Source organism: Dinoponera quadriceps, unplaced genomic scaffold, assembly GCF_001313825.1.
Source record: "Dinoponera quadriceps isolate SergipeBrazil2010 unplaced genomic scaffold, ASM131382v1 scaffold71, whole genome shotgun sequence".
In the NCBI taxonomy this organism is placed as follows: domain Eukaryota; kingdom Metazoa; phylum Arthropoda; class Insecta; order Hymenoptera; family Formicidae; genus Dinoponera; species Dinoponera quadriceps.
This window is the reverse complement of record NW_014554274.1, coordinates 932,018-946,045: the sequence shown is the minus strand read 5'-3', so window position 1 is coordinate 946,045 and position 14,028 is coordinate 932,018. Positions and strand designations below refer to the sequence as shown.

The 14,028-nt window shown below is 49.7% G+C and overlaps 1 protein-coding gene across 2 annotated transcripts in view; it reads left to right on the top strand.

Moving 5' to 3' along the window:
* LOC106741341 (complexin) overlaps positions 1 to 14,028 on the top strand; it is a 131,298-nt gene that overhangs the window by 100,938 nt on the left and 16,332 nt on the right. The window contains exon 1 of one of the 2 annotated variants that reach the window (XM_014613222.1): positions 4,822 to 4,857. The exons of the other annotated variant lie outside the window; for it this stretch is intronic. Within the exon in view, the coding sequence (XP_014468708.1) occupies positions 4,845 to 4,857 (13 nt within the window). The 5' untranslated portion in view covers positions 4,822 to 4,844. Of the gene's footprint in view, positions 1 to 4,821; positions 4,858 to 14,028 lie in introns of those variants that run through there. 2 annotated transcript variants of the gene reach the window in all.

Sequence of the window (14,028 nt, the reverse complement as noted above, 5' to 3'; positions counted from 1 at the left end):
GGGGGGGGGGGGGGGGGGGGGGGGGGGAGGGTGAATGACGAAGGTGGATAGGGGAGAAGAGCAAACGAGTCGGAAGCGGGAAAAAGGAAAGCAACGGTAATTAGACGGGCGATTGAGCTCTCCTTAAGAGATGATTCTGACTGGAAATAGTAGTTACTCGAAGGCGGTCGGCGGAGGAGAGCAGCGGCCGAGAGACGGGGCGGGGATAAGGGGGAGGGAGCTCGATGTTCGATCTGAACGCGAAATTAGGTAGCCGCCGCTATTTAGACGTCGGCAGAATAAATAGCTTTTGCAGCGGGGAATTAGTAGTCGCGCAAAAAGCATGATGCGGATTAGCGATTAGATCATGCGCTATTAGTGGCACAGAGGAGCCGATTAATCCTGTAGAATGCACCGAACCCGATGCGGGCAGCCGCGTATTAGTACGGAAACTATCGTCGTGTCTCCGCCCGGCGCAAAATCACAATTGGATGAGTGCAACGTGTCCATATTTCGTCGCAAAGACCGTTAACTGTCCCGATCTTTTCTCCCTTCCTTCCCTCTCTCTCCTAGCACTGACGGAAAGTTATAGCTGGTTCCGGCGCCAAACATATTTTATAATGATAGTAACACGCGTGTTAAGTTATTATTAACGATATTATACGCAGAAAAGAAATTGTCTTAAATCAACGATAGATATTCTCATGTGTGAGCAAGAATATTATGATGTTTTTTAAAAGATTTTTAGTCCCGAATTGAGTGCAAGTAACACTAGCATCAATACAAATTCAATCGAATCAAGACTAAAAGTCTTCTAAGAAGATTATAATATTCTTGCTTATATATGAGAATATATCATTAATTCACCCTAATAGAAATTTCACGCATTTCTTGAATTACTGGACAATTTATTAATTTCTGTTTAGTAACTAAGGAGTAAAATTACTTAGGATCCCGATGAAGGCGTAACGTTTTTCCTGCAGTTACTGCGCGCAAAAGATGCGCAAAATCTGAACCCATTTATTGGACGAAAGCACAACAACAAATAGAAAAATAAAACTATACGACTGGTTAATAAGCAAGCGTGCTGCTCATAAAATAGGTAATTTCACCCTAGAAATATTCCTGAATAAAATTCTGGACGGATATCTAGAAAAACGATATATATTTCTACAAATTAAGACTAATGTTTGTCCGTGTAGCAACGTTTGCTGGAAAAATCGTTCTCCTGACTATTTCTCTGCTTAAGGGGTGCGCTCAGCGCCGAAATGAACTATAATTTTCTATCAGTGCGAAGACGACGAGGAGGCGAGCGGACGCGCGAGCGATGAGATTACACCGTCGCGCGATCGCGCGCAAATTAATCGTCGGCGCGATATTGTCCGGCGGCGGATAATGCGCAACTTCCACCGATCGGGGGTGAGTTGTCTACGGCAACTTAATTCGCGCGAGGCAGCCTGTATCAAAGTTTAATAATTGCATTGCGAGTTATACCGGCGATAACGTCGAATCTCGCGTCCTAGAGTTCTACGGGAGGGATGTGGAATAAAATCGATGAGAGGCCGGAGCCTTCTCTCGCGATTGAAGGACCCAACTGTAACGTAACGCGTGTGGCTCGTTGCGTAGCGACGAGCCGTTACTTTACAATTGTCTGCCTCGAGACGCGAATTGCCGGACGTACATTCTCGTAGCGCGCGCCGCCCGTCCAATAGCCGTTACGACGAGCCTTATCAGGAAGCATACGTTCAACTTAAGCTTGTCGTCGCCAGGTACCGTGGACCGCTGTTGCCCGCTAATTCGAAGCCGTTACTAATCGCGCTAACAGCGCGAATCGCGCGAGCGTGTCCCTCGGGAAGGGATGATAATAATAATTCGTCTCTCGCGTCTCAGCCGAGAATTCCCTCCGTTGTCTCGTAAAGAATTATTCTTGTCAGGGCAGCTTATTCTTCGCGATATACACTCGGGGTGAGCTCCTCACGGCTTGTATTCACCTTTTGCGGACGCTCGTCGGTAAAGGAAAGGAGGAAGGAAAGCAGGAAGGCAGGCAGGCAAGCAGGCAGGCGATCTCAGGACGATCTCGAGCCGCGCTATAAAGTTGTTCTTCAAGTATTCCTATATCGCCCACCGTTGGTATGCCAATATAGTGCTCGCCCTTTGTCACCCCCTCATTCCCGAGCGTGCTCTCGTCGACCACTCTCTCGCATCCCTCGCGCTGCCATATTCCCTCATCGACCAGAGACCGTCCCCTGACCCTCTCGCATACCCTGTTTCGCACGCGGTGGTATGTCTGCATGCCGGGAATATAATGATTGGCAGCGGACTGTCTGCAGTCCGACCACGACGATGCGTCCCAGCGTTCCCTTCCTCGTCCCTTCGCTCGCTCGCTCGTCCACTCGGATAGCCCTCATTTTTCTACGCTACGCTGATAAAAATCGCGATTACGTTCGTGAGCCAATGCATTGTAATTGCGCGAGTTAGGCGAAGTGTTACGATCTGGTGGGAAAGGCAGATGTGAAAGAGGAGGTGACCTTTAACACGTTTCCGGGGTCGTCACGGTCCCTTCGGGTCCCCCAGATAAGCGCAATATTTCCTTTCCTTTAGCAGCTCTTCCAGATAATTGGCACTGAACATCTGGCTGGAATTAGCGCTCAGCACACTTGTGTTTGATCAACACACACCGCCGTTATAATAACAGTGTGAGCCGCGTACATACGTACGGTGGAATTCGCGAATGCGATCAAACGCAACGCATTTAACGTGATTGAGGCCATCAAGGCGTGCTTAAACGCCGCTGCTAACGGAATAATCTACACCAAGCACAGATCGCATGTCTCTCGTGCCTCTCGCCGTTATTAGTTGAAATGCCGCCGTCGCGATTTCTTCATTAAAGGCCCCCATTCCGTCCATCGATTTGCACTCACCGGGGAGAACTTCATCTCGCTTCTCCGCCGCATGCAATTCCTCGGTGAAGAGAATTAAGAACACAGGCCAGCGACGATTCGCACGACGGAGGGGCGCACGTGCGTCGTCTCCGCTCTCGTGTCGACCGACAAAACGCGACGTTCGATATATATCGAGCCAGTCCGAGGAAAACGTAGCGGCGAGCCGCATAAGCGAGAAGGTCGGTCGGGGTGATTTAGGCGAATCAGTAACCCACGGTGTTGCGTTACTTGTTTACTGCCGAGTGGCGAAGCAGCCGTTGCATTATTCAACAGCCGTCCATATTTATCAAGCCGATAGCCGAAGGTGGCACCGTGTACGAACGATACGTAAACACGCATCCGCCCGCGCCCTCGAGCGCGCGCGCACACGTATAAAGGAAGAAGGGACCACTTCCCGAGAGTTGCTTCCTATGGATGACTTTTCCTTTTTTGTCTCCGTTGCAATTGGCTAAAAGCACGATATTACGTCAAAAGGGAAAGGCGAAGTGAGAGCAGCAGGCGAGAAACAGAGAGAGGGAGAGAGCCCGTCCATGCCAGCCAGCCAACCCGGCCGCATGCGAGCGGCGGTGTGGTGGCCGCTTAAACCTGCTCGATTTTTACAGTCCTGGCCAAAATGCAATTAGCGAAACGCGGAAGCGTTCGCACGCAAGGCGGAAAGCCATTAAGGAATATTCCCACGTGTGGAGCGCACTTAATGAGCGATATAATTTATTGGCTCTACTCGCCGGGTAGCAGTTAATAGGGTCTGCGACCTACGACCCATTAACCAGAGGTCGATCGTGAGATATCGTCGGCAAACATCCGTCATACGGCGCACGTACGGCGTGGGAGGGGTGGAAGAGGTCCCGGACGGGACCCGAAATTGGACAAGGATCCGCCGGTCATTTTAATGGCGCACGAAGGAGGAGTCCCCACCTCGGGAAACCCGTTCCTCGGGTTTTTACCACCGATTTGCGTGTCCCTTCTCTCCTCCTCTTCGTGTGCGCGCACGAATTCGGCAAAAATTCGCCGATCTTCAATTAGCTCATTACGCACGCGTTACACGTCGCGTTACATCGCCTTCATCCTCCTCGGCCGCCAATCCCGCTGCTTAATCGGCCGCGCAATCCCGATGAATTCACCTGGCCGGAACGCAAATTCGATATTGGCTATTTTATCAGAACACTCGCGAAAGCCCCCGATATTTTCAACGGCACGCGTACCACTCGCCAATGAAATCCTCCAGTCGCGGATATAGCCCCCCTTTTCTCAACCCCTACTTCCTCCTCCCGCCGCCCTACAGCCGCCCGTCGGACCTCGCGTTCGCCTCTCTTCCTCGGTCCTCCCGGCAGCTCCTCCCTGCCGTCACCTATACGCCCGATATACGCCGTTGCACGCCGTTACATTGCGTGCGGTGGTTACACCACCGGATCATCCCCCGTGACCCAGTCGAACCGCTTAACCGGCTGTACAAGCCCGACGTCGCTCACTACCGACATTCCATTCTCGACAGCCACCTCCGTTCCATATCGAGAGGCGTCGTGCCCGCGGGGGTTACGCGCGTCGTTCTATAGGAAGGTCGATCATCTCGGTTATAGGGACGGCAAAAATATTGCGTGGGAGTCGGGGCGAAAGGGAGCCAACGGTGGTACCTCTCGAGTGAGAGAGGAACTGAACATTTTTCTAGTCCTCTCTCTCTCTCTTTCTCTTCCTATCGCCTCTCGCTCTCACCCCCGCAGTCGCTCGCCCCTCTGGCAACCACCCTCAACTGTACGCCGGCCCAAGCACGCCCATCCCGGTGGGGGCGCGCGCGCCTCGCAGGGGTTGGCGGAGGAGAAAGGAAACGGTAGTGGTGGTGGTGCTGGCGGTCTCCGTGGCGAAGTCTGACCGATACGGCGCCAGTACTACTGTCGCCGCTAACTCGAGCGCAGGCACGGGACCGTCATGGACATACTGGGTATGTCCTATTCAAAGCCAAGCATACACTATTTAATCTCCTCTTAACCGCCTATCGATCTCGCGAGCGAGCCTTCGTACCGCGAGTCGCCGTACGAAAACGGCGCGCGTCGGTGTCGCGTCGCAAAGCGGAAAACCGGTCGGTCGCTCGCACCCTCGCGGGAAGGGAACCGCTCGTTCGTTCTTCTCCGTCGCGTGCAACGCGTGCGCGCGCGCACTTTAAATCCCGCGAGTGCCCGCGGGATGTTCCCGGCGCTTTCTTAATCGTTAAGACCTCGCATCTGCATCGAGGGATTAAGGTATTGTAGTCGGAAGGGCGGCTGGTGTTTGTTAAGTCTGTGTTCAGAATACGTCCTCGTATCTCGTAGCTGTTCTTTCTCACTTCTCTTCCTTTATATTTGTCAACCGTCGCCTCGGAACGGAGGTCTTCCCTTTCCCCCTTTCTTCGATGTATGTGTATACGCGCTCTCTCTCACGGAGTGTAACGCTTGACAATTGATTCTCCCGTACGACCGATTCGGAAGCGACTTCACGCCGGCCTCTTGAAGAATCGTAGTCTGAAGTAGAGGTTACCCGATACGTCGAAAAGGTCATACACGTACGCTGCACACCGCCTGAGACACGGGGACACGTTCGTAATGCCGCAACATCCTCGTATCGATTACGGGAGAAATATGTTCATTAGCAGATCGAAGGGGGGGAGGGGGGGGAAGGGGCATCCGCTTCGTTTCTATTACGATTACGATCCGATTATCGCGGGTGGAGATTGAAATTCCGCTGTAACTCGATTTGTAATGAAAATCTTCTTTAAGTAGCTCAGTCGATGGCGATGGGTGTCGAGCTCGTTCTCGAGATAATTCTCTTCCCAGACACCGGAGGCATAATTGAATTTCACGTCATCGACTTAGTGTGTCCGCTCCCAAACAAGCCCGTCTCCTCTCGAGCTCGTCCCCTAATGAGTACCATCTGCCCTCGCGCCCCCCCCCCTACCCGCGGGGTTTGCACCTCCGCCACTTGACCTACTTTTTATTTCGTCCAACTGTGAAACTTAAAAAATAAAGTCGGACGGGTATTCACGGACGAGCCATGAAATAAAGACTACGGAGTCTCGGTGTCGCGGATTGTTCGCGCAGTTTCTCTTCGTTCCTTTTTTTCCTTCCTTCTTTCTTCTTTTTCTGCCACGAGTCAAGCGAGTCGCGGATTTTGACGGGGCAAACTCGACAGTCTGACCCCGCGCGGGAGTTCAATGCCAATGAAATGCTCGCCGAGTCGATGCTGAATACTTTCGAGACTGCACGCGCGCGTTCGACACGTTCCACGTTCCCTGAGGACGCTTCAGAAATGCAACGGGCCGGATGCGCCAGAACTATTTCAAGGTAAACGAGATGTCGAGGATGGAAACGTCGAAATGGAGAAGCGACTGATTGCGTCCCAACGAGACTGACGTCCTCATGGGCGATCTCGTTGTTTAACCGAGCAATCGTCCCCGGTAATCGAATCCTGCCGGTGAACAAGGAGAGAGAGAGAGAGAGAGAGAGAGAAAGAGACTAGTCGCGTCTGTCCGCGAGATTTCTAAGACGCCAATTTTTCCGACGACGTTTCGCGCGACGTCGGAAATTGGAGATTAAAGCGACGCGACGCGTCACAATTTTCATGCCGGCCGCTCGAATATCGCGAAACACTTTACCGTCCGCGACCACCACTGACATCGAACGACAATACCCGCCGACCGTGGTCTGTCCCCGTAGCGGCAAAAACTTGGACGTTACTTTCTTGTTTCCGGGCTTGTCTTATCCGGGCGATAAAATCCTGCCTGCCGGCCAGGAAGCGTGGAGAAAAGTCCGTCGTGAATTTATATTTCTGAACTCTCGAAGGAGTCGTTCCGGAATGGAGCGGCTCTATTATTGTCGGCGTACTTTAGAGGCCACGGTACCGCGGCTCCAGATCCATTTTCGCGGCGACACGACGGGATTTCGTAGTTATTTACGTGTATTCCGGCAGCGCAATTTCCAATTTTTACGTCGACGTTTTTTTCATACAACAAAAGAGAGAGAGAGAGAGAGAGAGAAAGAGAGAGAGAGAGAGAGGGGAGGAAAAAGGGAGGAAAAAGTCCCTCTCTCTGTATTAGTCGAAAAAAATATGATTGCGACGGGAACGCTATACAGCTCTGCGGCATCGACTGTACAAAGTTCGTCATCACCTTTACCCGATGCAGCGGCGGCGGAGAGAGTACACGTACACCTACACACGTGCATGCATGCATACATGGGTGCGTGCATGCATTCACGTGTGCCGCGAGGGGGAATTCGGCCGTGCCGGCGAATCAATATATTACAACGAGCCATAAATAACGCGTTGACAAAACAGTACGACATTCAGCCCCGCTGAAGCCGGGATAACAACGCGCGCGTGCAGCGCGCGCGCTCGCGCTCTCGCTTCCATCCCGTGTAATTTATTATATCCGGATTCGAGCGAAGAAGCCATTTCGCCGCATCTGTTGTCTCCCGCGTCCTCTCCGAGTTTAACGAGCGCGCTCGGTAGGAAGGATGCGCGAAAATGGCGACGGGAAGAAAGAGGGAGATGAAAACGCGTTATGATTCTTTCATTTTCTCCCCCTTTTCTTTCGAATTCCGCGCGCGCGTCCGACCGACGGACAGACGTCTCGAGGAATGAGGCGGTCGGGGGAGGCGCGACGACGCTCTCTCGGCGGGAGTGAGAATTCTTCGAAAGAATTTTCGCCCGATCTTCCGCAGGAAAGAGGAGGAGGAAAAACGCGCACGGGCGCGCCGCTGCGACGACAACGTGCGCGCATTAACTCTAAACGGAATGCAATTGCGCCATGAAACGCGCAAAATTGCTGAACGAGTGTCTCCGCTCCCACTTTTCGCTTATTCGACAAAGCCATTCTCACGTAGTCAGCATGCAGCGGCGACTCCGCGGCCCACACCTCCCGCCGCCCATCACCTCGCGAACGAAGGAGCCGCGGACGAAACAACCGCGGCGAATATCCGCATGCATATACGATCGTGCATGCTCCGGCCGTGAGCAGAGTGTAACAGGGCGCACGTAGGTCGCGAGTGGAATTCTCGGAGACGCGGATTATTGCTCGGACTGTTTTTTCCTCGCCGACGCGCGAAAGAATCCCCGAGACTGTTTCTCGAAAGTCAACGCTCCCTTTTTTATCCCCTTCTATCGAGAAGGGAGGGGGGGGCTTCCGCCGAATTCGGATTGAATTAATCGACGATTAACGATAGAATTGTCAACAACAATTTCCAGCTGTTATTAATTACATAACAAAGTAATTATACATAATAGCAATACAACAGTAATTTGTCGTCTGATAATAATCAAAATGTTAATAATTCTGTGTTTGATAACAAAATAGAACGGACCGCTGCGCGACGCCATTATCGTGCTAGAGTGTTGATGGATGGTCGGGGTAGGTTGACACATTTTTCAGAATTTCGGGGTTATGGCTTTTCGAACAACCAAGGGCGACTTTCGTCAAGCTCCGATCGCCGACAGCGATTTGCCGCTGCACAGTAGAAAATGTTGTATCATAAACGGCCTACTGAAATTTTACATTAATTTAACGTGAGGGGTGTGTTAAAAAAATACACGAATATGTGTTAAAAAATACACAAATATAATGTTAAAACAATACATTTACCTTGTCAACATATAGTAACTACGTGAAATGTGTTAATTTAACATTATATTTGTGCACTTTTTCATTCATTCCCCATGTTGAAACAACATCAGATTTTAGTGGCCCACTTTTAACGAAAAATTCTTTATTGGGTACACAATTTTCCGTCCAAAAATAATCAAAAATTATTAAAAATTTTATGTGTGTTAGCAACGAACACTTGACTGATGGAATTTTTAAATATATATACATTCGATTACAAGAGAGAGAGAGAGAGAGAGAGAGAGAGAGAGAACACAAGAGAATTTCTGTGTTTGTTTTAATAACGAGTTGCGTTTTTCTCCGTATCGGCGACTCCATCGGCCGAGTTAACCGTCGTGATTGGCTTAATCAGAATTTATCGAAAGCCAGCCCCTAACTGCCGCACGGTATCGCTTTAAATCCTCGTCCCTCCCTCGTCTAATGAGTTTCGCGTCGCTGATTAACTAAGCGCTCGGCTCACTCATTTCCTCGACTGGCGTTTCTCGCGCGCTGCGAGAACCTGACGTGTCGCCCTTCCCGTAGAAACGGAAGAATCGTTAGCGTGCGCCGGTGTGCGAGATTCGCGCGCGATTCTCGTTAGCCGTCTTTTCGGCAAAATTGTTCCGGAAAATGCGCAGATACGTATATCACAGCGGCTGACGCACCGCGGCTCTGTAAAACGCCGCAACGAAATCGATGGCTCGAACCTTTGCGAGGAGACATTAGAGAACTCGTTTCGGCCGCGAAGCTAAAGTTACGCCCGCGACGTCTCTTTTACGTTACACTTACGTTTCACTGCGATAACCGCGACGTCCTCGTCTCGGGGTACGTAATTCGGTGTCAAGGGCTTCCGCGTTCGATGAGGCGACATATAATCCGGCGTCACGTGGCCGACGTGAGGTTTTCAACCGCGACTATCGCCCCCACGGCGTCGGTTACACGCGACAAAAAAAAAGGAATTTTCCGCCCTTAAGCTGGCCTACTTCCTCTTTTATCTCGTTGAAGCTTTAAACGTCAACTCCCTCAGCCGGAAAACTCTCCAGTACTCGGTAGGACCGCAACAAATTGTGGCGGCAATTATTTTTTTAGCGGACGAGAACGCAGGGACAGATACCCACCGCGAAAGTGTGTCCTTCCGTCTTCCTTTCATGCGCCGGAATATCCGTTAAAAAAGAAAATTCCGATACGATAAATTTCGTTATCTCGCCGGTTCACGCTGGTCTGAGGGTGAAACAATTTTTGACCGAAACTCTGAATCTTGATAAGAGTGATTTTTTATGTAGAGAAAATGCCTCTAAAGGGGGAAAGTAACTATTTGCGACTTGATATTTGTTTCATTCTTTTCAGGTAAATACAAAATAACTCCATTTTCTTATGAATAGCTTCATTTAAAGAGCGCGCCATTTTTTTCTTTTACGATATTTTCTTCTTGAATAGGAAAGGGATTTACATAATTTTGGGGAATATTTTTCTTATTATTTAGTCGAATATTCTCATTTTTTGATTATCCCTAAATCTTATACACAGTCCGTTAAACGGATCTAAAAGAATCGATTATTTTCAAAAGGCGCGAAAAGGCGTAAAACGAATGCAACAGATTTCGGTAGAGTAAATGTTGAGGATTATTATACAACTATCATTTTATTTTTAGAAACTTTCATGAACTCTTAGAACTTTTCCTGAAGTATCGGCAAGAAAATACTTTTCCATTGGAAGGATACGCTTGTTTCAACCACAAATCTAGTTATTATCTAACTTCAGAAGTAACAAGAACATAACGTAATATGAAAATATTTACTTCGTAGCATGTTATTTTAGCGTATTAAATATATATAATGCCATCACGCACATTACCGTTTAAAATAATACAATATATAGCACCATTTTGACAATATGACTAAAGGTTATGCAAGCAATATTTTTAGCACCATGAGTGATAAAAGAATAATGATAACATTTTATTATTATTTGACTACAGGATACCATCGAAACTGCGTTTATGTACACTGAGGAAAATATCCGATCATATCCGATCGGATAATCCATTTGAAGAGTAACAAACGGATACATCCGATCAGGCGCAATGTCCGATCACTTCGTCATTTCATCCGATCAAGTTTATCCGATGAAAATTGCAACGGATACGCAAAGGCTAACTTTCCGATTAGATTTCATCGTTAACTGCACATCGGTAACCTCATCGAATACTTCATCGGAAATGTATCCATCACTCGATCGGGAGATAAAAATAACAATCGGGCACGCTACTTGATCGGTTTGTCCGATCGAAATTTATTCCAGCGTGTTAACTTGTGAAGAAATGATTTCCGGCGGAGAAATATCAATTTCAGACGGTGCGGTCGCGGATCGTCGCGGTCGTCGGCCGGCTCTCGCGCTTACTTTTCGTTAACAGCGATTGCCGGGACGGGACGATTTTGCACGTGGCACGTTCTAATAATACAAAGGTTAAGCGCGGGCGCGATACCGTGATACAAAAGCCAGCAGCTATTGAAATTCTCTTCTCCTTTTGCCTCTCGAGACAATTCCACGATCGGATCACGGAGCGTACCGCTTGAAGCGGGGCTGTCGTGCGACTCGACAATTCCGTGAAGTAACTCCAGACGTGGCGTGAACTTGCCGCGATTTAACCGCGCGCGAAGCAACGAGAGAAATTACCCCGCCATTGTGCGATCTGAAGTGAACTCCGTTCCACCGGTATCGTCGAATAACTACGTAACACCGCGCGCCGCAGAAGGAAGAATCGATAGGACTAATTTTCCGTGTCCCGAATACGAAACACCGCGATTAATCGCGATAAATACACGCACACGGGACGTTCTTTCACTTTCATTCGGGAGTCCCTCGGAAAACGGCCGGATCTAAACATATCACTTGAAAACACGCGCGGCCCTTTAAACATTTACTTAACCGCGTCCGCCGCGGAACGATCATTAATCTCAACACCGGCGATAAATCTCACCGGGCGAAGAAATTCCGTGTCAATAGCGTAGCAAAAATTTTACGATAAATCGCGGAGAAAAAATTCTGCGCCGACGGTGAGGAGAAGCTGGAGCGCGAGAGCGAGGTTGGAATTTCGGACGGGAAAGAGCGACGCTGGGGGCGGGGGATGTCAGTGGGATGAGGGGTCGAGGGAGACAGGGGGGGAGAGAGAATCTCCGGGTGATGTTGGGGAGATTTACATACCGCACGACCGGAACAATCAACTCCCTAACGCGAGAACCCTCGTTCTCCTTCGCGACACTTCCGCCGGAGGAAGCACTGATACGGCTCCCGGTCGACGTTCCTGCCGGAAATGAACAACCGAGCATCATTTCGAAAACCATCTTTGAAAACCTTATTTTATACTGCCGCTCGTTCGCTGGCTCGCACGGCCGGTCGGACGCGACGAGAAATTACGGGTTTTCCAAGAAAGTTAGTTGGAAGTCGCGGGAGAGGGGTTTTCTTGACGCTTCAGAGGGGATTCTCTTTCTTCTTCCTTTTCCTTATTTCCCTCTTTTTTTATTGCGTTCGGAGATGCAATTCCTAACACGACAATTTCAGACCGTAGCTTCCCCGCTCGGCTCGACCTGCTCGGCCGTTGAATTCACGAGATTCGACGCGGCCCGACGAATCAATCGAGCCGCAACAGCGAGGACAACAACAACAATAACAACGACGACGACGACGACGGTGACGACGAAGACGACCGATGTAGATGTAAACGATCGATACTCTCAATCGAAACGCATCAGATAGGAATCGGGAGCAAATTCTGGAGATGCAGTTAATTACGTCAGAGAGAGTGGCTTAATCAAGACTACTTGACCTAAGCCATGGTAACCAGATGCTAGTTATGCTCGAGTAACGCGCGCAAACGTGTCAATGAATGCAAGTGTATTAGATTACGCTGTTCGATCAATTGTTGACAGTTAATCACACTGCCGCCGCTGGTGCCGGTTATTACAGCTAATCGGCACTGTAACTATGCCGTAATTGCGCCGACTGCAACGCAAACACCGCACTCTCGCAACCCTCTCGACGTCTCTTTCCGCGGGGGGGGGGGGGGNGGGGGGGGGGGGGGGGACGAAAAAAAAACAAAGGAAAAATATTGCGTTTCAATAAAACCAATTCCGAATTCGTTAACAAATTTTTAAACGAAAGGAAACGCTATTGTTCGACGGTGCCTGTTCGCAAAATAAAAAAAAAAAAAGGGGAGGAAAAAGAAAACAAAAATAGTTTCACGCAGTTGTTTCGTCGAAATCGCGTATAAAGCGCGGAGGCTGCCACCGTTTTAACTACGGAATATCTTTCTATATTTCACGATCGGAGCGCATCAAAGTTATACGGGTATAATCCGTGACGTGGGCCGAAAAAAAAAGAAACCAGGAAAGGGAAAGATAAAATACGATGTACACTCCGATCGAGCGCGGGAGAAGATTTGAGCACTCGCATCGCGCCGGTCTTCTTCCCCCGAAAAACTGCGACTTCTCACCCTTGAAAGCTCCGCGAGAGACAACGCGAGATACAATAGCGGGCGCGTATGCGGCGACTGCGCGCGGATTCGGGGGTTGACAGATTTGCATGCAAATCGGATCTCGCGGAAGGTAAAATCTGCGACCGGCTTTTTTGGAGACCGCGGCCGATTTCGCGAATTATTTCGACGCGACGGGATTGATCCCGCTCTGCTGTATCGTCGCTTCCGTACCGCCGCCGCCTCGTTTCGCTCTTTCCATTTACTCCTCGTGCGATACGATATTTCCCAACCCTCGAGGACGAAGGAGTAGGAGGAGACGACGACGGGGAAGCGTCGCAGATTGTGCCCGGGGGAGAGGGTGAGCGTGGGGACAAATGGTGCGGACGCGTTTTTGCGCTCATACGTAAAATATATGGCGCCGTTGCGATCACGCAAATAGACATCGAACTCGTTGTCACCGTTGAACGCGTCGGGGAATTATTAGCGTGTACGAGTGACGTTCAAAAACTTGACGCACCGGGGACATCCTGTCCGGTAATCAGCGCGCGCTGTAAATCGTCCCGGTATTGGTCGTTTAACTCTTTCGCCCTCCAAGTGCCAATCGTGGCACGGAGAGTGGTGGCGCTCCTCTATTTCACGTATACGCACATACATACACACGGCAACCCAGGTAACAGCGGTAACAATAAAATTACGCTAAATCTAAATGAAACTACGCTCATCACACGTAAATTGCATCGGTGTATATTTAAAATGTGCGTGTTATGATATTTTTCACCGCGCCGGATTAACCGCCGGGAACGAGTACAGATTTAATCACGCGAATATTAAGCCCCTCGTTTGTCGCTCAACTGTCAAACTGTCGCCATCTCAGCGATTGCTTTCGCAAGGACGAGGAGAACTACGTGGGCGAAGCAAGCAGAGTGCAGTTCGAGAGAACCGATCGCTAGCGTGAGGGAGAAGCAACGGTAACTTCGATAATTTCGAGACAACTTCGGGACTTCCAAGTTTTTCCATTCAACGCGTCT